Raw genomic sequence first — 26,859 nt, forward strand, 5'->3', positions numbered from 1 at the left:
GCAATACAATCCAATTCTTTCATCCCCTGACTCAATACAGGTTAACATCTTGCTATAAAAGATAAAAAAAGACACAGTAAAAATAAAAAGTGAATTCACAGTAATTCTTTGGTGCTGAGGGGCTTCCAAAGCTATGGGAGAGGCAACTTAACAAAAGCTCCATTTTACATGTTCAGGAAGACTTTTCCCAGAGATTCTCTAATGCCTCTGATACCTAAGGAGAGACCCCATTCAAAGAACTACACTTAATTTCTAGTGCATTCAAAAGTTGTTAATAGATACAGCTTTGCAGTAGAATATGGAGGCAGAACAGAAGACAGGATGAAGGCAAGTTTTAAGCATAGTTTATTAATTTCAAGCAATTGCCACTTCTCAACATCCTCCACCCACATTACAATTTTACACATGCTGTAGAAGATCCCTCTATCTCCAGCAGTATCACAGTCTGGTCTGCCTTCTGTATGGGGGTCAATATACACATAAAGGTTCTTCAGAAGTTTAATGCCACTTACCCTATGTATGGAGATAAAGTATTATTAAAAAGGTTTTAAAGGAATCATTATCTTCTATTAAAAACTCTTGAACAGTAATTAATATTTAAACTAAGTAGTATACACCAAGGTAATAAAAACATATTCTAACCCCACAGGGCTGGAATCTTGTTTTTTTGGAAGGCTTGGAAAACTGAGTCTGTTAAATGTGAAGCTCCTTGTCACCATGAGGGAGAAGGAAACAGAAATCAGCACAGTAGATTTAGCCAAACCTTCTATATGTAGGACCTCTAGCAAAGACATAAATTAAAAATGTGTGCTCAGGAGGAAAAGGTAAGCTATCCTCCCTATTAAATAAGCTGAGAAATTGTTCACTCTGTTGCACAGCTGTTCTGTTTGCACCCAGCCACATCCATGAATTCAGCTGCCTGTAGTGGCAGCCAGCTACTCTCCTCAGAGACCTCAGGCTACAGGGACAGGCACTGCCCAAAACTGGAGAGGGGCCTTAACAGTGTCAAAAAATCCTCTAGCCCAGAGGTTTTTGAAGCCAGAACTGAAGTTTTCTATCAGCTGGATGGGGGACTGAAATCCACTATTTTCTAAATAACCCCTGCCAGCTATTCTCTGTGTGGATAATAAAGTTTGACAGAATTGAAATAAATTATGAAACTACTGAAGTTAAAGAAAAAAGCATATCACCTGCTTAAATGTTTTCTGGTTAACACATTTACATTAACCAAATATAATGGCCTGTTTTTTTCCTAAATATAATATATTTTGTACTGCTTATTCTATCATTTTAAGAAAACTACATTTAAAGAGTAATGCTAGTTTACCTGCATTTAATTGCAATAAAAAATCTCTTCAACCAGAAACAAAACAATCTATGTAACAAATTTTAATACAGCAAGTATGTTTCAGGAAATATCAGTAATGCAGCAGTGTTAATCAATTCTAAATTGAAATGCTGGAAACGAAAAGATTAAGACAGAACTAGATGAAGAGTATTTTTCATATCTTTTATAGGACAGAAACCTTTGTTCATGTCTTCTGGTAGCCTTCATCTTCTTTTGAGCTGCACCTACAACACAAAGAACAAGTAAACGAGCAACTTTATGCTTCTCCAGAGCAGCTTAAAACAATTCTGTAGGCATTAAGGGGCATCTTTTCTACTGCTTTGTTTCTGTATCACCAACTCATTTCATTGTTTCATATTCCTATTTTAATAAAGTACAAAGCAACAGAAAGAATAAGCTATTACTACATCTGTGTAAAAGTGCCCTCAGAAGTGCTGCCTATGCTGTAAAAGTGCAAGTTACACTTGCTGCATTTAACTAGCAAGCAACTAGTGTTTCACTAAACATGAAAGCTAACTTCTTTCATTTCCTGTATGAAAAAGATACCTCAATATGTAGAAATAGGGAGAGATTGGTTTCTATTAGGGATTTTACAATATAAATTGAGAAGAGACAGGTTGAAGGTTCCAAATAGGTATACAAAATCACCCATCTCCTGCTTGTTTTCGTAGTTAGTTCATTACACCTCCTCGGTGGGGTACTCCCCACCAGCAGAATGACCTGCTTTGTGGCATTTTTCCTCTTTCTTGAGTGCACTAAGAGTGCATGACTGTTGCCATTATGTACCTAGATGGATACAAAAATCCTTCTTAGTTCAAAGTATTATAAAGTACGTGAAACCAGTGGGGTTTTCACAGCCTGTCAGAATATATTAATAAAAAAATGAAAAGATGAACTTTTAAACATCATCAAAGAGAACATTAAAACAGCAGTATGGACCTGCAAAGGTTGTTTCTGTTTTCCTCACCCTGTATAACCAACTCAATTGTCTCAAGCTCTTTTAACTTGTTGCTAAATGTTTATCTACACATGCTGTCAGAAATAACCTTGTTAGGAAGGTGAAGTTGGTGTCTCAGCAAATCAGACCCATGGAGTAGGCGTTGAGTGGCCTGTGACTCGCTTTCCTTTTTTCTCTTTCAGCACCATCAAAAAGGAAAAGTGAGAAAAACAGCACAAACATTAGTTAAAGCCTGAATTTAATCCCATGTCCTACAGGAATAATTTCATTACAATGAAAGCAGACAGACAGTATCTGTAGGGTTTTTTGCTTTGTTTTTAAGCAGTGATAATTATATATCCAATTAATATAGCCTATAGCTCTCCCAAAGATCATAACATTTAATAATCCCTTTAATTAAATGATTAATAGGAAATGCAGGGGCGGGTCTTACAAATTACCTGATTTACCATCACTGAAGACAGATTCTTTTAAAAATGGCTACAAATGCCTTGTTCACAAAAGACTTTATTATCTAATGATGCATACTGAAAACATACAGAAATCTGCATGGTCCACTTTACATGCAGCAGAACAATCTTCACTTTACAATAAGTAAGTGTCAACTGTTTTATGCAAGAGACAACACTTTAAAGTCACATTTCTTAAAGAAAAGCTTCATTTACAAAAGAAATAAAAGGTAAAGAAGCAATTACCGCTTTTAAAAAGCAGCTGCTTTGTTCAAGAGTGGAAGGTTTATGCCTGTATTGAAAGACAACATGATCACAAATAATGAAAACAATGAACAAATGAAACACTTTTAGCATAAAGCAGTACACTTTCAAAATGACATACAAATAGTTAAAAATTATGTTGTCTATCTATCCTTTAGATATAAGGTCTTTCGAATGAGATCCCAACATATGTAATAACTAAATGAAAACTCTTCTGTAAGTATTGGTTCTATGTCATAGTGAACTGTATTTAACAAAATGTATACAAAGTCTATAGCAAGTTGATTAAAAAAACTAAAGTAATAAGAAACAGTACACTGAAGGCGCTCTATCCATCAAGTGCGCTCTCTCCCAGTTTTAAATGTGATGAACAGAACAGAAGTTGTAACTATGCCACAGTTGCAATGCCAGAAAATAAAACAAGATCATTTCTCAAACATGCAGGGAATTCTGCCACAATGCTATTGTCTCTCATTTGTCAGTTGTTCCAGTAAAATAACAGCTTAAACACCGGTGATGTTGATGGGTTAGCTTACCTTCAGTGTACTGAAAGTTGTACACAACCTGCTTTAAAAGAGGAGACCATCCCTGCGGGCAGGCTCAAGAAGGAACAGACCCCCTTCGGCACTGACTACACCAAGGGCATGCTGCTGTGGCCTGCACACACACACCTAGGAAAATGTGAATATAAACAGCATTTATGCTGGCCATTTTGTAAAGACAAAAATGAAGCCAAGTCTGCTAAAAACAAATCAACCACCCAGTATTACTGCTCTCTTTTTTTTTTTCTTTCTTTTTTTTTATAACAGATGCTTTTTTCTTTTTATAATATATACGAACTGCAACCATATACATTAGCATTGTACTTTTGTGCAGTCTTGGCAATTAAAACAGTTCTACAGTGAAAATTTTCACATAAGACACAAAACAGAATTACTCTAACATTTCTAAAAGAAATATCGGCCTTGATGTTAATTCAAATGTATCATTTCTTCCTCAACTTTGCAGGGGAAATATTTATGTTTATATACATTAATAACTGCTGTGAAATTTCTTCAGTCTTTGTATCTTAATTAATCAAACCCTTTGAACTTCTTCATCTGGTTCAAATTTTCTCCTGGATGAAGGCATGCTGTAGAGCCTGGTTGATGCTAATCCGTTTAGCTGGGTCTAGCATTAGAATCTGGTCCAACAAGTCCTTAAGCTGGTGCACTTTTTTACGCTGGTCTTCAGGGAGTCGTTGGCACCCAATCAAGTCTGCTAATAGGTCCTTGGTTGGATTAATGGTGCTCATAACAGTAACCTTCTCCTACAAACACAGAAATGGTAGCCTTGTAGAACAGAAGTAGCACAAACCCCTTATCCATCCCTTCTACAGAGCTTCAGCAGCAGCTTTTCAGCAGCCTTGTCTTGTACCTGAGCAGCAACAACCTGCCCCCATATGGCCTCATAAAATCGTCATGTGCAGAGAAAAGAGTGGAAAAAACACTGTGGAGGGGGAGGCCACAAAAACAGGTTCACACATGAACCTAACATCCCATAACTCAGAACATGGAAGTCCACATGGAAAGTTCCCCAATCTGACCACTATTTTGTGATTCTTAGATATAATGTCAAAATGATACCAAAATTAATAGTGACTTCATACAATATAACCACATCATACTAAAAGTCCTTCTACAAAACAAAGGCAGAATCTCTTTTATTATTAATTTAAGGACAGATTATATGGAGATTCCCTGTATATCTACCAGATTAAATTTAGTTTTCTTAATCGCGTTTCTACATCCTAGGAAAAAAAAAATCTCTTTGGCCATTTTATAACTATGTAATCTGTCCATACTGCTGCAAAAGGACTTTCTAATAGCTTATAAAATCTTGTTTTTAATTAGGAAGCCAAGGTACATTTGAAAGACCATGTAGTAGGAAAGCTTGGAAAAAGTCATGGGTTAGTCAACACATGGAGGACTTACCCTTTCCGTCACTTTATCTACTTCTATATACATAAAGTTGAGATTTTGATCAAAGTGCTGATCTTTGAACACACCTTTTCGAATCATCTGAAAAATGAGGAAAAGGCAAGAGTTTCAGGCAAGTTCTCTGTGTCTTACACATTTCACAATTAACATCACTGTATATTAATTTGCTAACGTAAGTAACTTAATACTAATAAAAAAATACCAAAGGACAGGAAGAGATGTTGAGATTGAATACAAAGATACAGTTCAAACCCTTTGAAAAAGGACACAGTATCTTTCATTGACTTACGCATTTTTTTCAGGTCAGTGCTTAGAAGGTTTCTGTTTTCACTTTATACTTAGTCTATGAAAAAGAAGCTGTATACTTTCACTTCGTAAGATTTTAAATCAGTATAAATTACACAGTCAGAGTAAAGTCTAGTATTTACTGTTAAGAAAAAAATGTATATGATAAGAAACAGAATTCCAGGAGAACAAAGACTGTATGTTCTACTGTACATTAGAGCAGTTTCATATATTAAGGACTTTTTTCTCTTACCTTGTTTGGCATCTTTCCTTTGAGATCCATGGCAAGTTTCAACATATGATTATTGGTTTTGCCAGGAAACAGTATTTTTCCTGTATAAAGCTCATATAATGTGCAGCCTACAGACCACATATCTATACCATAGTCATAGATTTTTCCTATAACTGAAAGAGAGCAATTATAGTTAATTCCATAAAGGCAGACATTGATATAATATCACAAAGCAGACAGATGAAAAAATTCTGATTTGTAAACTATATTGGTGCTGCTCTTCTTGGGAATAAAAAACTACCATAAAAGAAGGACATAAACCTTTTAGCTTTTGAAGTACCCTGTTTTAGAAAGGGAGGCTTTTACCTAACACCTAAACTGATCAGCTTTAAATTAGCAAAAACCAAGAAGTCAGAACAATACCTCTAAATTGAAACATAACTATAACCCATCAGAGTGACTTCTCACTAAGCTGATCACCAACATACATCAAGGGTCACACGAACATGCCTTCAAAGTCTGAATTTTTGACAGTCATCATATTCTCAGAGTCATGTTTTGCTAAGACTAGAGAATAAATTCAAGTCAAATTTTCATCTGCTAGTTCTGGCACTTGCTGGCAAGTGATAGATGTAGCTAATCCAAAACGTACTTACTGATTTCTGGAGCTCGATAAAATCTACTAACTAGATAAGGTGTGATGTCGTTATCTGCAACATGTGAAGCTGAGCCAAAATCACAAAGCTTTAGTATTGTTTTAGACTCATTCACCTGCAAGTTGAACATAAATATTCATTAGCACTATTTGTGGAGAGAATTGATAACAGAACTGTAAAAGTGACAACACATTTAAGTCAGAGACAGGAAAAACATTCAGTCTTTAAATTGGAAGTTCCTTCCTCTCTATATTCTAAGAAAATTATACTACTTGCTCAAAATGAAAGTGAGAGTTAATGTCTTCAGACCCTACAAAATACAAAAAAAAAGGTCAGTTTCATGTACTTTCAAGGATGTACAAAACATCCTTGGTGGACCCAGATTTCATTCCAGGTATTGAAATTTTACTGATTTAGACATGCAACTCCAGTATCCAGAGTACCACTTATAAAACAGCATATTATTCACATCTCATGCTTACATAGTAGGTTTTACTGCTGAGATAATAATAAGAAAACATTTTAGGTAAATTAAAAATCTGAGTTTGTCACAGGGATGATGTCCAAAAAAACCAAAGGAAACTGGATTTCTCTGATGTAGCTCTCATGCCCTACCAAAAAAGAGGCATTAAGGACCTTTCCTCATCATCTCACTTACATAAACAAAATCTCCATTCAGACTCAAATAATCTGCTTCCATTTTGCAGAAAGCAAAAACATCTCTCAACTATTGATGGGAAAATTTCAAATAATTCTCCTGTAAGACACTGTCCTACTTTGGAAAGTCTGCTTTCTATAAAGATAGGAGGAGATGTTTGCTTGAAAAAGATTTTTTTAGATGCTGTGTTGTATTTCTTTCTTACTATTATACCACAATATCATTTTATATCAAAGTGTGAACCCTTAACATTTTCAGTAAATTTGACTTCACCTAATTTAACAGAATGATATGAATTGCAAATACTTCATTTTACGCTACAGACCATGCAAAAAGAGAGTTTTAATTATTTGTTACTTACCAAAATATTATCTGGTTTAATATCTGCATGTAGGATATTGCATCTTTTAAGAAGTTTTAAAGCCAGGAACAATTGCTGGCTGTAGGAACGCACAGCTTTAATGTGCAGTCCAACATCTTTCCCGTACTTCTTCAACACCTCTCGTAAATTCATACTGTTAAGGAAAAGGGGGAAAAAAAGAATTGGAAAAAGCTTAACAGAAAAACTGACAGTGACCTCCTAAATTCTATGACAAACTTGAACAAACTAGTTAGCTTTACATATTTTTTGAGAAATGTAGCATTCAACTTTCCACTCTGTGAGCTACAGAATTGAAATAAAAAGGCTGGTCAGTCAGATCTGTCTTATGCTGTGTAATTACTTACTACATTGGACTTACTTAATTCAGATTGTATCTTTAATCAATATTTATATGAGAGAATTTATTTGCACACAAACAGAATTTTCTTAACAACTGTAAACCCTTTGTACTAATTTTCTCCAGAAATAAATGAAAAAGGAAGCACACAAAAGATAAAAGCTGAGGAGATTTTTTTGGTGACCTAAGCAGCAGATAAAAAGACCATCATTCCAAGACAAAAACATAACTGGACATAAGAAGTGTGCTATCAAGATAGCACAAGAGAATAATTTGTTCTACAGCTCATTAATGAAATATGATAGTAATCTCACAAAATTTGCATTGTTGCAGTATATAACTTATTTTCACCACAAATATGGCAAAACTTAAAATATGACATACACAGAAAACTTAGGATTTGAACAACTGATGTCTCTAAGTAGGAATGGGGACCAAGGCAATTAATACATCTGATCTACCATAAAACAGTATCAACAATCAACCTGTCACAAGAGCTTAATTACTTGAACAGAAAGTGAGCATGCAAGAATCACTGTAACAACTTTCTCCCTAAGGCTGTTACTGTATGTGTACTCTTTACAGAATATACAGCATTTCTTCAGTCTCTCTAGGAATGGATCTTAACACAAACCCTTAAAATGAAGAATTATGAAAACTAATAAAAATACTGACGTACACAAAAAATCATTAGGAGCAGTACTAGAGAGATGAACCATCTTTAATACATTATCTTGTTTCAAATATTTTCCAGGCAGAAAATTCACAGCAGTGCTAAAAATAAATCAGAAATAGTCCAGTAGTCTGTGAATTTGTGCCCAGAGACATTTTTTTTCTTTTGTTTCAAAGTTCCTTGCATTCTTGAATCTTGGCACTAGAACAAGGTATCAAAACAACAGCCAAATCCAGACAGGTAAAGAACATACAGTAGTACTTTACCTTTTACAGTGAACCCCAAACATTTGTCATCTTACCTGAGTGGCTCAAATACCAGACAGAGATGTTGTTTGTGGTAGAAATGCCTGAACAACCGTAGACAATGAAACTTGTCATCAGGATCAGCGTCATTGAGCTTCTTTAAAAATTCCAGTTCTTTCAGGCCAGTTTTTTGCCTGAAAACAGAGAAATGTGACTCTCAAACAAAATCATTTAGATTCTAATATCTTTTTAAACCTAAACATTCACTTGTGTAGCTATAATTATCCAGGAATGAGAAGTGTCTTGTCAATAGTTAATGTACCACAGCTGAAAAACCAAAATCACAACAATGGTTTGCTGTCAGTGACTACACACTAGGTAAGTTTATTTAATTCCTGGATGTTCACTGCAACCTAATTATTCTTTCCACATTCTCAGTTGCATCTAAGGCTAAAACTGGATTTTGTCCTGTAATGTGAGAAATTTCAAACAGCACTCACCTGAGAAGTTTACTTGTCTAAAAAAGTGCTTCACCACATACAATAGTATTAAAAGACTTAAACTGAACTGACTATGGATTCAATTACACATCCAAGCTTATTACCTATATAACTCACCAAACTAAAACAGCTCATCACCCTCCCTTTTGCCTTTAAAACTTTTCTGGATACTTACTCAGGTAACTAAACAAATCCAGGTACACACACAATAAGACAACTTTTAGAACTTCCAAGGTAAAATACATGGAAAAGATTTTCATTTAAGTTGTCATTTACAGAAGAGGACACAAGAAATTACTGTATAAATATTGCAGCAGATGGTGAAAACAAGTACTGTACACAAGTCAAGTCCTCAAATGACATAGTTTAAGAGATCTTACTTGTTAATGTTCACTCATTCTGAAAGACCTCTTTTTTTTATTTCAACAGTGAGAGTACCATCTCTTTTTATGTATCTTATATACATTCAAATGTTTAGAAAATATACAAAAATAATTACATGTATGGAGATATTTTTTAAAGTTGCAGATGACTGACTGGGATTCAACCCACAGCCTGCCAAATAGATTTGGTCCATCAAAATAAAATTTTTACACGTCACAACTCCCCCCTCAAGAAATGTAGGACTCAGAATTAGCTTGTAATTCTGTAACCTTGTTTCTTGTTATCACTGTTCCCTGCAGTTTTGCAAATGCGAAAGTGCCTGATGAAAGTGCAAATAGCCTTCTTCCTGTGATAGCTGTAAAGAAGTGTGGATACATAGTCCTGAAGCGCTTCCCATTGTCTGGCTCATATTAGCAGAAAAGGCAGGAATCACAGCTGTGATCTGTTACTTCACTTGAAACAGGGAGATTCAAATCACACCATGAAAAGCTTCCAACTATTCCACATGCTTTATTACCATCAAAAAGCCCCATTACTTACATAAGTTCATTGTTCCTGATGATTTTCACTGCTACTTCTTGGTTTGCTCTGGCCATGTCCCTGGCTCGCACCACGTTGCTGAAGACTCCCTGACCAGTGTAACCATAGACATTGTAACGTTTATCTAGAACTTCACCTATATTAACACCTGAGGGATACAACCAAGCAAGTTCAAGTTACAAGGGATTAACATAATGGAACTTTTCAAGAAAAATAAACCATTCTCTATCATTACAAAATATGAGGGCAAATAGCCAATATCCTTTAATTTCATGGTACACAATGTTTTCTATCATCTAGCTTTGTGGAAATTATGGGGAACAAAGGGTGAGTCTCTAAGTCTGGAGTCCTTTCAAAACTGAGGTTAAGACCTGCATGCTTGTTTCATCCATTACATTACACACTCAGAGAGGGATCTGGGATACATCTACATTAGAACAACATTTCAATACTTTTATACATGAGGACCCTCACTCAGCACCCTCACTCTATCTGTCCTTGCAGAGAGACAAACACAACTTACGGTAATAGCCTTCTGCATCTGTCCAGTTATCCCTGAGATTGGGGTTTTCTTTGAAGTCTTTTCCAAACCCAGCAGCCCTTAGACGAGCACTCTGAAATAAAAAGAAAAGTAACAGCTTTGCTTGTGTGCTCTGTATTTTTCTTTGACGTTTACTTCCCAAAGCCCTTTTTCCCTACTGAAAAACTGTTCTCTCCACAATACAAACACACTTATCTCGCAGGAGAGAGAAACAACTTAATGTTATTTACATACCAGTATCTAAAGACTGATGCAAAGAAAGAGGATGAGATCCACCAACAAAACTATTGTTATTAAACATAAATGGGCAAAGTTTCAATTAATATTCACAAGGAATCTATGTAAGTCACATCAGAATGCACATTTTGGACCATCTGAGTAGGACTACTTATTTACAGTAAGTTTATAGTAGAAAAGTTCAGCAGTTTGCAAGGAAAGCAAAACTGTTTAAGCCTTGAATTTCTGTTCATTACATGCCACTTGTTTCATACTGTTACACATACTACCATAACACTTCTACAACTGCTGTTGACAGCTCTTAACAGACTGGACAATATTTTAACCTCAAATTCAAAACAGTGAGTAGGAAAGTTTATCTTCAATTGAACAACAGTTCCTGGAAGAGGGAGCTGCTCACTTACAAGACATATAAATCCCCACTTGTAACTTCTGAACTTTTAAAAATGCACCCTCACACACACACTACCCTTCAAGTATTCATCTTTTTCCAGGTCAGAGGGATACCAGTGTTACTAGAGTAAGAGCCTGTGTTATATCTGTCATAAAAATTCTCCAGTTAATTTTGGTTTAAGTTAAGAAGAAAGTTCTTCAGTTATTTCTCAGTGTTGTGCATCAGCAACAACGCAGAGGACTTACAGAAAATGGCACATAAAGTCTCAAAAGTAGTCACTGGACTGTCAATACCTGAGGGCCACTGCAGCATATTTAGAGAAAAGCTAATGAAAAAGTGTTAAAGTAAAACCAGGAAATGTATCTCTTCATGCCAAAAAATCTCCAAACAAACCACCAGATTACTCCAACATAGCATCATTAGCCAATTACAGTATTTTACACATTTTTTAATTAACCACACATGAATCTCTGGAAAAAGCTCATATTTAGAACATGCAACATGGTAACAATAATAAAAAGCTGAACTTATAAATAGATTCATGTTTTTACCATGTGCCATTGTATTCAAACAGCAGGTAAATTCCCCAATTGCTAACTCTGTAAAATTGCCACTAATTTCAGCAGGTTTTATTTCACTGAAATACTAATTAAGAAGCACTTTGCCTGCCTTGGCTGACCAAAAGATTAAGAACGCACAAGTCACTTAGCAGCACGTGCTTTTACAAATCAAAGTTCTCACAACCCTCAAGTGACAGTGACTTTAGCAAAAATCAAGCAGAAAAAAACCCATACATTTCATCTCCAAGAATTACCTACATCAAAGTATGCAGCAAACATATCATCTGATTCTGTGAACATATCAGGAGCTAGCAGCTTCTTCTGAGATGAACCTTAAAATGAAATTCAGATTACTCAACATGAAAAAGATGTCAAATGATAACTCTGTAGCCAGTATAATTTGGCACTTGGTATCTTTACAACATAGTCTAAGATCAGTACATTGGCAAACAGGCAGCTCTACTAATGTTTCTAGCAAATACCATTTCAAATTCTAGAATATAAAACTCAGACTAGTTAAGTTCTTCAAACAACTCAAAAATTTTTATCTCTTTTAAAAACTGTGTGCAACAGCTTTCAAGTAAGCATAGCAGAAAGAAAAAACTACATACTTACATGTTCCCTACAAATAATGACTATAAATATATATATGTATAGAAAGAAGTATAAAATTACTATGTGTCTATATAAAAAAATACAGTCATGTTTTCAATACACAAGTTCAGGCTTTTCTGCTAATCATGAGATATTTTACCAAAAGCCATGTTGTAAAGCCCAGAAATTCTTTCTTTGGAAAATATTTTCTCCAACCCTGCTAAAAAGGACCCAGTGTGCAGCTTTTTTCAAACACAATGTTTACTATTGTGTTAAAGAGAAACAGTTTTGTTATGGGCAAAATAATCCCTTTCTCACCTTTTAATCATCTTTAAATTCCAAAGACATTTTACTTGGTTGATAAGATAAAAGCAAAGAAATATAAATTAAGTACACATTAATAAAAGCAAGCAAACTTCAAACTATTTCATTCATGCACACATTATGGCAGCCCTCCATGAACACGGTAAACTGGAGACCCTCCCTTCACTATGCAGTGAAGAAAAATAAACAGTTAATTCAGCTCAGAGGCTTCAGGTCTCGTGATGCACAAGCCCCTTCCATACCAAATAACCAGACTGAAATTTGACAGCATAAAAAATCATCCAGCATGCTGATACCACTGTTTCTAGGTACAGAACTGCCACCTGACACTTGTGGGGAAGCACTTTATACCACTGTTTGAGCTACAGACCCTTCTAGAAACTTCCTCCAAGTTTTCCTTAGTTCCAGTTACCTGTACTGGGCTACCTACAATGAGTTATTGACTAGTTTCTTAGCAACTTACTACTCTGGCCCTATAAGAGGTCAGGATAGAAATAAAAATTTACTCTTACAGAGGAAGGTAACCCACTGGTTTCAGCTGTTGTCACAGCCACCTCCAACCCAGAAACCTACCACCCAGATGTGAATGTAACTTTAAAAATCTTTTTTACATGTGGAAAATGCCTAGGTAGTTAAGACTTAAATTTTCATATGCTTTAATAGACAAAATTAGGGAGCAGTACATGCTTTGACAAAATAGGAAAAACACATTGTCTATTAGACATAATAACCCTAAACTTGTGGTATGCAAAGAAAGCTCTATAACAGTTCTTTTCACCAATGTCGCAGGAGAACAATCTGAAAATATACAGCTCAAGGGAACGCCAGGATAAACTACAGAGCAGTACAGCAGTCCCAAAGAGATGCAGCTTTATTACTCTGAAGAGAAGCATCCACTAGAGACAGAGCATTTAGCCCCCAAAGTCAGGTGTGGCACAGGACATGAAATACAAGCTAACTGCAACTCGCCCTCAGAGGGGCTGGGCAGGCTCCACAGCCCTCGTTAAACATTGCTATTGCAGTTAAACAGTAGAGAGAAACCAGAGCAGCTTAAACTAGCTCAAATAGAACCACACAGCAACTGCACACACCTCTCACTACTTGGAAGATTTACAGTAATCCACTTTCAAAAGACAAAAAAAAGCAGCAGACTTTCAATACTACAGGGTGTGCTGGGAGATCTACCGTACTCCTTTTGCTGCAGCTGGCAAAAGGCAGGTTTTTATCAAAATTTATTTCATTTCAACATGGCTGTACAACAGAGTACATGATGGGGGGAAGAGAAAGAAAATACCCATTTGAGCAATTAGCTATGCTGCTAAAATGGACTTACTAGCAATGACTCTCAAAAGCTTTAATCATTCTAAATTACTACAGACCCACCTATATTCTTCTGTAAAAGTGGCTTTGACCAAAAAAAAGTATAAAAAAGGAGCATAATTTGCAACCCTCACAAAATAAAGTATAGGACTATACTAAGCTTCTAAGAAAACAACTTGCCTGAGTGAAAAGAAAAATTTGGAAGGGTAATTCTTAACCATATAGACAGATATCCTTGTTTGCTCTTCCAAATGTAAAGCACAAGTTGTGTTAAGAGTTACCAGAAATGTAGAGAACGTGTTCCACTCATATTATCCTTCCTGATGAGGAAACTTTATTTTAATGTGATGTTTTAAGCACCATAAGATTTGCGAAAACGTTCACAAATTCGATCCAAAAAGTCAATCTACTTCCTAGTCTGGAAGTATATAAGTAAACTAAGCCAAGTGTCTGAGCTTTCATAAACTGCATTAGAGAGATTTCAGAATCTTACCATTGTTCTGTTCAACTGTCATGAGGTTGTGTTTGGCTTTCACTGATGCCTCAAATGTGTCCACATTTTCCCGTTCATACTCCTTAACATCAGCAGCAACTCTTTCTAGGATGTCATCAGGAGAATTTGAGCGACTACGTGTACTACTCTGAGGGCTGCTCGGTTCAGATGGTACAGATATGTTACTGTCTTCTGTCTGGCCTTTGTATTTCTAAAAAGAAATTTAGTTTTTAATCTCACTGTTACAATTTATCACAATTTAAACATTTTCATATCCACCCCCTCAATGGTTTGAGCTTTCAGCTGAAACATTAATCTTTGCTTTCATAATCGCCTATGTCCATAAAGACAACAGATTATTTTCAGAATGGGATATAACTTCTGAAAACTCAATTTGTCACAATGCACCACAGTCCAGACCATAAGACTGAAATACTAATGTGTATTCTTTAGGTCTTTACATTTCTGTAAAAACAGATTATTACTGAATATTAACTATTTAGTTATGCACAACAAAATGTGAGCAGCAACAAATTTATTACTAAACCATCCTGGCACACAAACACTGAAATATAGTCTTTGATGAAAAATTACTTATTTTATAGCCTACATTCTAGAATGTTTCCCAGTTTTATTAGTGTTATGGTACAGAAAAGTAGCCTTTAGATTCAGTTTTTTTAATGTGAACTATAAATCCTATTTATTCATTTGTGTTGAAGAATTTCTGAAGCACTAAAAAACTTCAAACATCATCTTTTCAATTTTTGTCACCCTTAGGTACTATGAAATTATACAGACCTCACTTCCTATCCCAAAAGGTAAAAATCAAGATGAAGAAATACTGCTACCACTCAGCTGTCTAGGTTGAACTATTCAATCATAAAAGCAGAGGTTTTTCCATTTAGGGAATTCAGCTCTGCAATTTGCTTCCAGCCTGCATCAACATCAGGTGTAACCAGTCTTTAAAAGAATTTATATGGTTTGGCTCAGTCATAGTTCTGAAGGATTTTTCAATGGGCTTTGCATAAAACCATGAACAGAATTTTAGTGCTATTTAAAATAAGCACTACATCAAAGCCAGTAATTTTGTACCTGATACTACATAAATACACTACAGCATTTTGCTTACTATGTTCTAATTGTGTGCCAAATCCCACCTTTGAAAAGAGATAGCTGACTCGTACTGTACAGTGACACCCCCTCTGGCCACAGCTTCTCTCAGGGGTTTTGATCAAACATTACACTTGTGATTACTGTTACCTTGTTACTGGAGTAAGGCGTTCATGCAATTCACATGTACTTTTAGGGAGGACAACATGACAGTGGCTTTACATAATTTTGGAAATTGACAAGGACAACTTCTACTTGAAACAAACTGACTAGGTTAGGTTAATCGATATATAACTTACCGTTACACTGATGTTATTGTATCAGTGATACAGCTAGGGAGAAAACCTACAGAAAAAGGTAACTGAAGAACATTTTTAACATGTCTTAAGACCATCAGAGAATGTTTAAGTGTAGCAAAAAATGACTCACAGAAGAGTCACTTCAGTTTTAAAAGTAATGCTGTGACAATAGAAGCATAGAGTTTAAGAGAGACTAACATTTACAATGAACTAACTGGAAAAATACAGCAATAGGCATTACTATTGCAATTCAGCAATAGGCAAAGAGCCTTCCATTACCCTGACATTTTACACTAAAAACACAGAATCAGTTCCTGTAACCATGTACCTGAACAATTGCTTGTCGCTGTAATCTCCTTTGTCTTATCTCTGCTTCTTCATCCTCTTCTTCCAAATCAAAGTCTTCAAGACTACAAAAATACGGTTTTTTAATATGACTTCATAAACATATAATTATCTACTGATTTTACCAAGTGCAGTTGCTTGGCATATAAAGCACAGAATATATTAAACAATAGCTGTTCAAATGACTCAGAAAGCAATGCAGCGTATCCCACTGCATATATTTACATTTCCTTACAAAGAAAACTTATCTCTTGGTATTTCATTGAGACTTTCTGCATTCTATAATTTTAATTGCAAACAATTTAACAACCCTCTTCTAAAAGACAACAAACAAACAAAAAAAATCCTTGTTCCTTTTCACTGCAGCATCATTTTTACTTAATAATTTCATTAAGAATGCATACTCTTACACAATTAAATAGGCAGAGGTTTAGGAAATATAAACACAATTTGCAGACAGTAGTTAATCCTTTCAGCTATTAAAGCTTTTCCTCAAGCAGTAAGCTTTAGTAATCAGGCCAAAAGTTTTCAAAAGATCCTGATCAGGTTGAATTTAAAAACCTAATGATACATCCTCCCCACAGGTCTGCCCACTAGCCAACAGGTCTTGGTATTTTTTGCATATTCCAAAGTTTTTCAGATTCTCACAACAGTAATTGGACAAGACCACAAGTACAAAGACATGATTATGGTTTTAGGTGACAACTCAAAACTACAGCATCAAGATAAATGTTAGTTCATTTTTGGTATCAATGGAACTGCAGATTATGAATAATCAGTGTAAGTTAGCAATATAGTCTTACTTTTCATCTGATGAAGACTCCTGTTCAGCTTTCATGCCCTCAGAAAGACTACCTTTAAATTTGTCTTCTTTAACTTTGCTTCTGCTCCGACGTCTATGGCCACCACGTGACCTGGACCTCCTTCGAAGGCGAGATCTACTTCTCCGGCCTCTATCCCTGTTTGATAAAAACAAGAGATTTGGATTTGGGACTGGGGGATTGTTTTTAAGAAAAGAAGGAAAATCTTTTCAGAAAAGTAAGACATGAAATGATTCCAAGTAATGAAACAATTTAATTAATGGAGGACAAAGTGAATTTAACTGTGCTAGCACATATTAATATGGATAAAAAAACCCAAACATGGTCTCTTTACACATATGATAGCAATCCTTATTCTTCCTGTAATATCTTACAAAATACACTTAACATCACAGGGTATCCTTACCTCCTCCGAGGAGATCTACTCCGCCTCCTGGGAGATCGGCTACGTCGAAGGGGCGTTCGAGATCTCCTCCTAATGGGGGACCGAGATCTTCTCCTGGATGGGGACCATCTGCTGGGTGGGCTGACATCCTTGGATCTTTCACGCCTAGACAAAATGTCATCCCTGGTCCGTGTTCTTAAAACAGAGGAAGAGAGTGGTAGTAAAAATCAGGAGCAAGCTGAAAACAAATAAATTATTCCCTCTAAAAACTCACTTGAAAATTTTGCTGCAGGTGAGGGACCACCAGATGGGCTTCTGAGGGAGGGAAGGATAAGTAGCCAGCAGAGCTGGCTGCCTTTCCTGTGTGTCTCTCCCCATCCTGGGAAGTGTGTGCCCATGCAGAGCTCTAGCTCAGGACAAGCCTGGAAACAGCTCATTAATTACTACCAACAAGCTAAGAGAGGTTTTAAAACAAAGCTTGTGTTTAGATCTTACATAAACAGTGGCCTGCTTTCACGTTTACCAGACACAGTACTGAAACAATACATAAACCCCAAACTCTTATTCTTGAGAATTATTTCACCAACTTCCCACCATGCTATTGAAATTTAGACTTAGGATCATGCTATTTCACAGGACTGACAACAATGTCCGTTTCAATTTGGGCACTACAACATTTCACACATTCTAAAACAGCAGATGAAAACTAGAATTCTTAACTAAAATCTAAACTATCCCTTCTCAAATTAAAAAATAATTCAAGTCTGATACTATATACACTCTTCAAAATGTCTTTATTCTTGCCTAAACAGATTATTCTCACAATTATTCAAGAAAAAAAAATCCTTGATGGGATTAAAAAGCTTAACTGCATGACAGCAAGAGGTCAGTCAAAAACTAGAAAGAACATAAATTATAAATTTAACAACTACTCTTATGAAGCTGAATTAGCAATCAGAAAATAGTTTCACCCTATTTCAAAGGAAATGTTTCTACTTTATTTTTTTCCTGCTCCTTTTTTTTTTTATTAAATTGGAACAACTTGGAATAACAGCTGTTATATCTCATCAATGAACAAAATATCTTAGGTCTGAAAGACTAATTCCACTCATTCTGCGACCTTTTTTCGTTAGTTTTTGAGACTGCTACATCAATTTCAATTACCTTAACTAGAGACAATGATCAGACACACAGAACTGATGCAAAATAGTAAACAGTGAGGCAAAAGGAAAATTTATGCGTATGCAGAGTACTGGCAGTTTCTACAAGGAATTACTGTACTCAAATGCTGGAACAGGCCCATACCTTTAGCCCAATTAATTTATATTATGTTCCTGTGAACAATATTACATAAAAAGGCACAGGATGAAGAGTTCCAGGCTTCCCGACTAACAGAGCCATTGTACTGCCAAAATCTAATCACAATATCTGTCACAAAAAAATAAATTAGTTCAGAGATCACCGGGTGAGATGAAAAGTGGAAGACGATTAAAAATTCATAGTAACATCACATAATGTGTAACTTCAGTCAAAGACCTGAGAAGTGTCTTACAAGATTAGAACACTGGAAACAAACTTGAAAAATGAAATTACTGGGATTTTTTTTTTTTGTTAAAACTATTCATTAAAGCTCCTGAAATTCTCTGGCAGTTTGAGTAATTACAAGTAGTTAAAACCCGAACACAGGTGGAATTAATTTAGATGTCTTACAAGGAAAGATTATTCCTGCTGATCTGCAAACACCTCCAGCAGAAAATATTTTAGTAGTCCCCCACTCACATGCTGCTCACCACGCAGTGCCAGAAGTATGACTTTGACAGCAAAATTCTAGACACATGCATCACTTGAAATAGGTGTCTAGACAACCAATTCAAGCTGGCTGCAATGCAAGCTGTCAAGAAAAATGAAAACTGAAAGATGCAAAACGTTGCAGAGGAAAAACTACTATGCCAGAAAAACTCAGTGGTTGGGCCAACACATTCCTGATAAACTGACAGCATTTACAATACTCGTTTGATTGGGTTAGCATCACTGGCGCCACTCTCCAAAGTACCCAAAGATACCCCACACCTGAAACCAGAGTAATCTCCATTGATTCAGGCTGAAACTTTCACATTTTTAGGTGCCTATTCACTAAGCTTTGTGGTTTCAATTCATTTTAAAATTCATATTTCTTAGTTCTCAGCCTGGGTGAAACTAAACCCCCTGATACAAAGTTTTAAATTATTTATTGTCCACTGCTGAACTTTTCTAACTCTTAAACTTCTTACAGCCAATGAATTAACTTCCAAAAACGTGCACACTCATATTGTTCTCTTCTTGGAAACTCGCCACCCAGGCATTATTAGCATTCAAATGTCAAGGTAACTGCTTTCATAGGCTAAATTTTTTTAAAAAATGCCAAGACTACACCAATATAATAAAGAGTTATCCATCCTTCTCCTTTAAGTGTATGCAAAATATGATAATTACAGATGGCAGTCCACTAACAAAGCAACATTACCATTCCACTAGCAAATGAAAATCCACAGTATTTTGAAGGAAAAAAAAACTCTGAGAAGGACATCTTGACATAAAAATTGGCTTACATTCACACACACTGACTCTGTCATAAGGGCTTTTTTTGAGGGGAAAGAGGGGTTAATTACCCACTTTTAGCCAACACTAATATATAACACTGAAGAGGATTCTCACTCCACAGAAGTTTCAGAAAGCAACAGAACTACTGACAAAGAATCAAAATAGTAGCCAAATTCTGAATCCAACCAGCATTAAAAAGGAGAATACAGTTACAAAACTTGCTCCGAGTAAGAGTGTGAGCAGCAAATGACTTAGCACTTTAACAACCACAAGATAATTTGCACCTCTGACAGCTGGGAAGAATAGTCTTTAAAAGAACTGAATACATACAAAGGAAGCTCATGATATAATGTACTATCTGAGTACCTTTTTTATTACCTATTTTCTGAACAAAATGAGGAGATAAACTCCAAACTAGAAGATAGTTCATCTCCTAACACATTTTTGTGGTGGCTCATGACGCTTTTAAGTTACCTGGGAGAAGAAAGACGCCTCCTTTCTGATTCTCTCCTTTTTCTTTCTGCAGATCTACTCCTCACTCTTCTAACTGGAGAGCGGGTTCGAGAGGGGGATCTGCTTTGTTTAGATCTACGGTCGTTAAAGAGAGGGGATCTGCTTCTTCTTGACTTTTCACGCTGCTTGGGAGATAAGCTTCTCCCCTTTGGGCTGCGGCCAGGTCGTCTAGGGGACCTGTTTTCTTTCCCTGAAGAAGCATCTTTAGAAGGAGATTTAATTGGCTTTTTTTCTTTGTCAGTCTCTGATCTCCTAGGTTTTCTATCTTTGGACCGTGATCTTCTATCTTTGGATTTGCTTCTTAGTTCTGCTGGAGATTTAGATTTTCTACCACGATCTCTGCTTTTGCTTTCATTTACAACTGGAGACTTTCTGCGGTCTCTTGATTTACTTTTATCATCAGCCTTATTTCTATCCTCTGGAGGAGACTTAGACTTTCTGTTTTTCTCCTGAGATCTCCTCTTAAGTATTGGAGACCTAGATTTCCTTGTCTGATCTTGAGACTTACTTCTCTTATAAGGACTTTTGGATTTCCTCCTTTCTTTTGACTTGCTTCTAGTAGTCTTCTCTTTTACTCCATCAACTCCTGCCTTGGATTTCTTTTTGTCAGATCTGTGCCTAGTCCTTTCTTTTGATTCACTCTTACTTGATTTCTTGGAACTAGTTTTATTGTCCACAGGTTCTAATTTCCCCTTAGTATTTGACTTTGCTGTAGGTCTTGTTCCATTTCGTGCTTTTTCATTAATCTCCCCCTCTTCTTCAGATCCTGACTCATAACCTTGTAATATTAATCCCATCCCAGACTGGACTTTTCCTTCCATTAATTCATTTTCAAGTTCAGCTTTCAGCAATGCTCTTTGTTTCTCTAAGTCTTCCAGAGGAGCCAAAAAATCAATTTTAGTTCTTTTAGCTGGTCCATCTTCTTTGTCAGAGGCATCAGCCACCTCTTTCCATTTATGTTTCTTATGTTTGTGTCTGTGTTTATGTTTTTTGTCCTTGTCATCTTCTGAAGAATGTTTGTGTTTCTTGTGTTTACTTCGGTGTTTGTGTTTCTTTTTTTTGTGTCTGCTGTGCTTGTTCTGAGGTTGGTCTGCCTCTGACACTTCCCCATTTTCTTCATTCACACTTTTCTCGGATGCCTCAGCGTCCTCAACCCTGCAAGAAACAAAGAGATCAGTACAATAAACTCACTGTAGTCCTTTATCTCATGTTAAATAGACAGCCTTTTATGATAGAAACTAACTGGCATTTATTCACCTACCTTTGGGAGAATTAAAAATGTACCAGTAATTAAAGTAAGTTATAACAGCAGATACACTTCCTTAGGAACAGACAGCTATGGCTGCAGAAGGAAGTAGTACAGAAGGAACAGACAGCAAATGCACTGATAAAACCCAAAGTGTGGATGGAATCAATGCTTACACCTTTACATTCAATTCTGATCTATCTGTTGATAGCATACAGCAGTGCTGAATATTTATTTGTCAGTAGTACATCATCATCTATCTGCTCCACTCCAATGCCTAACCCAAGCTATGCCTTTTACAAGTATTTTCAAGTGGCAGAAAACAGTTGTGCTACAAAGATCAAAATTTATTTCAAGGTATGATGCTGACTGCCTTACAAAACTTCCTTGCAAAATCTCATCCAGAGCTGACTCTCTTAGCTGCAATTCTTTTCTCTAAGCGTACACACCTGTTCAAGTTCAAGAAGTTCAAGAAATGTTCTTACAGATTTATATTATTTATGCAATACAAGAAACGCTGCTGAGGAATGGGACAAATTAAGGAAGTCTAATTTCAGAGCAGCTTTCTGATAGTATGCAGCAGATTAGTAGCTTCAAAAAAATGTGGTAATCTTGACACCTGTAAAATGCCATTCACCAAAACTGCTGAAACTAATACGGCAGGTTATTAAAATAAAGACATACAGTGTTTCTTCTAAGAAGAGTATTTTCAATTAACTGTAATTTCTCCAAAGAGTATCTTTAAAAAGTATAAAATTCAGTCCTGATGTTACACATTCCTTGTATTATCTTCATAGCCACTGAAACTGGCTTAGCGATGGGGGTTTTTAGAGTGTTTAGCCAATTCCTCCCGATCTCCTTCAGAACATCAATTAAGTTACTGTCTGTTAATACAGACATTTGCCTTTTGAAATATTATTACAGTTGCCAGAGCTCATCTTTTTACAAACTCACCCCATCTAAACAACAGCTTTGAAATTTACTAGTTGCCACTTCAATAACTTAAGCATAGCTCTTTGCTGTATACTAAGCCTCATTGGGTGAAAAGAAATCCCCCAAACATGACAGTCAGGAGTGGGGGGTGAATGTTTACAGAAATGTGGAAATTATCTTCTGAACTCTACTGGTTTCAGTTGTTTCTGAAGAATATTATCAATCATCTGATCCAATAAATGTATCAGAGATGTTCTAAGCCAGACCTAAAGGACAGCACCTCACTATAAATTTGATTAGTGTCTTCCTAATTAAGGACAGGATCTTAAGCAGTGCGCATTTACTCTCTCCTGCCTGAGTAAGGCAAATTCCTGTATTAGTTAATAAAGCTGACTTTTCTGCAAAGTACACTAAATTATTGGCTAAAATTGTTTTTTAAAACTTTAGTGCTATGAAATGATTAATGTCCAAAAGGAACAGACTGTTAGAGTTAAGAATATAAAATATTGAGAGACTTAACTCAGAATGCTGCTTGTCTTTTATGTTTTTATAACTACTTCTGTTTATTCAAGGCACACAGAAAGGTGTTTTTCTTAACTGCTACCCCCTGACACTCCACACCATTATGATAAAAGAATATCAGAACAAAGGAGGAAAAAGTGGCTTAAAAAGAGCTTATTTAATCTTGTACTTGGCATTATAAAAAGTTTTAAAAAGAAGAAGCATTAAATGCAAAACTTCTTCAACTTGGATTTGCCATCCTGAGCAAGTCTATCTGTGACCTAAGTGGGAAAATGTAACAAGGAGAATTTTAAGAGAACTATGTCCCCTTCAAAATTTCTTTTCGTTGGATCCAGGATCCTGTGTAAGTCCCCAGTTAGCACATTAAAAGTACTTCAAGACATTATAAAAATATTAAATACAATACAAATTGCATCTGTTCAAGCTGTTCCAGGTAAGTCTTCCTTCTCTTAACAGCAGAAAGCGATACTAAAATATTTAAGAAAGTTATTTTGCTATGTATGTATTTTGGAGTTATGTAATAACCTCATCCTAAATTCTGGAAAAGCCAGCTGGTAGCTAAGGTGCCAGACAAGACACATCACCACAACAGCATCTCAGGCCACTACAGGCTGCCAATACAACTGCCAGCTGTCTTTGTAGCTCAACAATAACATTAGGTTGATTAATGTGCAAGAAACAGTTCAAGTTTTCTTCACGTACAGGGAATACTTTTATTTCAAGTAATTTCATTAAACTCTGGATAAACTTTTACTTCCACTAAATGCTTCAGAGATATAATGACATGGATGAGAAATCCTTTTAAGAATATTTCAGAAGGTGATGAGGCATGTCTACATGTTTAGGTACTAATGGCTTTAAATAGAGAGAAACTGTGACATGAACTTGTTATAGCCCTACTTTTTCCTATTTTTGAATTCAAGGAGAAGAATAACAGGAAGTTCATAAGGATGTGCAGCGATTTCACCCATCTCTTCCTTCATACAGGGGTCCTATCATCAGCTTCTACCTTATCACTTAACTTTCTACAATACTAAACGCTGTTCTCCATGAGCCTGTGTTTTACACGGCTCACATATACACCCACTGCTTTTCCTCACCCATTATCTACTCCCAGGATAAATAATAAAATCAAGCCTCAAATCAAAACTTTTAAGGAGAAAAAGACACAGAAAGCAGTTTATATGGCTAAAATATTAATGCGGTAAAGAGGAGCGATAGAGCAAGCATCAGATCGTTAACTCCCAGCAGAATTTCCAGAAGACTGTGTTCATTCAGGAGAGTGTGGACAAGCCCAAACCCCGCGGCACAAACCGGGGCGCCTGGAAAACGCACGCCCGGGAGCCCCGTTCCGGCAGGGAGGCGGCAGCTCGATCTTCGCTTCCCAACGGGAGCCGGCACTTGCCAGTCATTTCGAGGCCTGGAAGGAGGGGCTGGCGGCAACAAATCACTTTCTGCTGTTACCAGCACAGGCACTTTCCACACCGCGAGAGCGGCCGGGGCCCGGGGGAAGGAGGGAGGAGGGTTCGCCGCAGGGCGGGCAGCGGCTCGGCGGTCCCAGGGCAGCTCCGCTGGCCCGGAGCCCCCCGGCCTGGCTCGGAGAGAGTGTGTGGGGGGGTCTGCACGCTTTCAGTGGCGTGGGGGATCCCGGGAGCGCCGGCCCGGATCGGCCTCAGGGATGCCCGAGCCCTGCGCGCCCGGGCGGACAGCAGCGGCCTCGCAGCCACGCGGAAGATGCGCATCCCTCCGCCCCATGTCCCTCGTTCCACGTCCCCCGCACCGGCGGCAATCCCGGTTCTCCGCGGCGGGAGCACCCCCAGGGCGGGAAGGCGCACGCGGGACTCCCGGGGACACGCGCCCGCCGCCGCTTCCCTTCCCCCCTCCCCCCGCGCGGCCCTCCCGAATCCACGGGCGGATCCGGCGCCCCAGGCCCCGCCGGGCCGCCTCGCCGCGAGCCAGCGGCTCCTACAGCAACCCCTCTCCCCCGGCGCGGCCGCTTTCCCCCGTCCTCCTCTCCATACCCCCTTCCTCCTCCTCCCTCACCACTTCCACCCGGGCCGCTTCTGGTCGTCCCCGTCCCATGTGTGTGTCCCGCCTCCCCAATCTCCTCGCCCGCGCTTCTCCCTCCACCTCCCTTCTCCTCCTCCCCAAAGCTCCAGGGCGAGCAGCCTCCCCCCCCTCCAGCCGGTCCTTACTCGGGCGGTCGCTGCTCGGGCTCGGCCGCGGCGGCCATTTTGAACTTCCGAACTCCTTCGCTGCCGCCGCCGCCGCTGGGAGGGGGCGGGGGGAGACGCGGGGCCGGAAGTGAACCCCGCGCGCGGGGCCGAGAGCGAACCCCGCGCACGGGGCCCGGAGCGCGGCGCAGGCCCCGCCCCCCCGCCCTCCCGCCTCAGGGTGGCGGCGGCGGGAAGGGATCGGGAAGGGATGCGGCTGGGAATCAGTGGGGTTGGATGAGGTATTGGGAGCGACCTTTTCACCGTGAGGGCCCTGAGACAGAGGAACACGTTTCCTAGAGAAGCTGTGGATGCCCCATCCTTGGGAGCGTTCGGAGCAGCCTGGTCCCGTGGAAGAGTATCCCTGCGCATGGCAGGGGGTTGGAACTGGGTCAGTTTTAAGGTCCTTTCCAACCCAAGCCGTTCTGTAATGCTGTGGTCCTGTTGAAAGACGTCGCTCCGCTTAATTTGCCTTTCCCGGCTCGGCCTGGCTGTGCCGGGCTGAGGGAGGGGGTCGCTGGGGTTCGGCCCTGTGTCTGGGTGCGCTCCGGTGGTGGCTCCTGGGCTGGAAGGAGGGCGCAGGTTTCTCACAGCATTCTCGCCTTTTAAAATAAGTATTAGATTTAAGATCACTGCTGCCTGTCTCGTAACAGGAGCTGTTATAAACTTAGCATAGAAATGACGTAATATTGCTAACCCGTATTTCGTTTTTAATTTCAGCAGGTGATTTGAGCAGTCATTTATGGCATTTTTCTCATGCAGGACCCCCACTTCTTTGAGATAGTTGTAAAATCTGCAGACATCCCCAGGGCTGGAATCTGAATCTGGATGTCGTTGCTTCCCAGACTGTAGATAAGACTCTCGAAATCATGAAGTGGATTTTATTATTGTCTTCTCACAGATTCACAGATTATACTGAGTTGGAAGGGATCCACAAGGATCCTCGAGTCCAGCTCTTAAGTAAATGTCCAGTACAGGGATTGCATCCACCACCTTGGTGTTACCAAGCTCCATGTTCTAACGAACTGCACCTCTGGAAAATTAACAGATTTAACTACAAATATCCATGTGTTCTGTCAATGAACCCACACATCACCACGAGGACATCACAACATCCCAGCTGTATGCTACTTTGCTTGAGGATTTTGAAGCCCAGATTGCCTGGTCTGGTGGAAATATTTCTGGTGGAGATACATAGGTGCAAGCTCTGCCATTTCACAAGCTGGATCAAAAGTAAGATCAGGAAACACCTGGCTCAGATCTGTGAAACTGACATGGCATGTCAAATTTCAGGCTGCCCTAAAATGGACCAAGGTAAAAATGAGCTTTGGAGATGAAAAGAATGAAAACAAAGAAAATCTTGCAAAAAATTGCTCTTTTGTTGCATGTGTCTCAGGTGCCTTAAAATAAGAGTCCTTGCTGTTGTGACATGAGCCCAAGCATAATCCTCATGCATCTCACTCCTGTGAAATGAACACCTCATTTGGAGAAGTAGCAGCTTATTTTCAGCTTGAGGAACCCTGGAGTGCTGACTTCTCT

The 26,859-nt window shown here is 38.1% G+C and overlaps 1 protein-coding gene across 3 annotated transcripts; it reads right to left on the reverse strand.

Annotated features, from left to right (window-relative positions):
- Window positions 1-322: 322 nt before the first annotated feature.
- On the reverse strand, window positions 323-25,366 carry PRPF4B (pre-mRNA processing factor 4B). Of its 3 annotated transcripts, XR_004981885.2 has the most exons (19): window positions 25,303-25,366; window positions 20,368-21,561; window positions 17,335-17,508; window positions 16,911-17,066; window positions 16,091-16,172; window positions 14,354-14,564; window positions 11,881-11,954; window positions 10,414-10,504; window positions 9,891-10,038; window positions 8,523-8,660; window positions 7,191-7,344; window positions 6,172-6,286; window positions 5,537-5,688; window positions 4,993-5,079; window positions 3,556-4,328; window positions 3,002-3,047; window positions 2,395-2,481; window positions 1,527-1,572; window positions 323-513 (listed from the first exon to the last, which is right to left on the reverse strand). XR_004981885.2 is itself a non-coding variant. In XM_036401790.2 (15 exons), exons 1-15 carry the CDS (start codon window positions 25,338-25,340, stop codon window positions 4,125-4,127), a joined length of 3,018 nt encoding a protein of 1,005 aa, XP_036257683.1. In that variant the 5' UTR covers window positions 25,341-25,366; the 3' UTR covers window positions 2,796-4,124. The 3 variants fall into 3 exon arrangements, 1 of the variants encoding a protein (XP_036257683.1); XR_004981884.2 differs by having other exon boundaries at window positions 3,002-4,328; XM_036401790.2 differs by lacking the exons at window positions 323-513; window positions 1,527-1,572; window positions 2,395-2,481 and having other exon boundaries at window positions 2,796-4,328.
- Window positions 25,367-26,859: the final 1,493 nt, after the last annotated feature.

Source organism: Molothrus ater, chromosome 1 (assembly GCF_012460135.2).
Source record: "Molothrus ater isolate BHLD 08-10-18 breed brown headed cowbird chromosome 1, BPBGC_Mater_1.1, whole genome shotgun sequence".
NCBI classification, from domain to species: Eukaryota; Metazoa; Chordata; class Aves; order Passeriformes; family Icteridae; genus Molothrus; species Molothrus ater.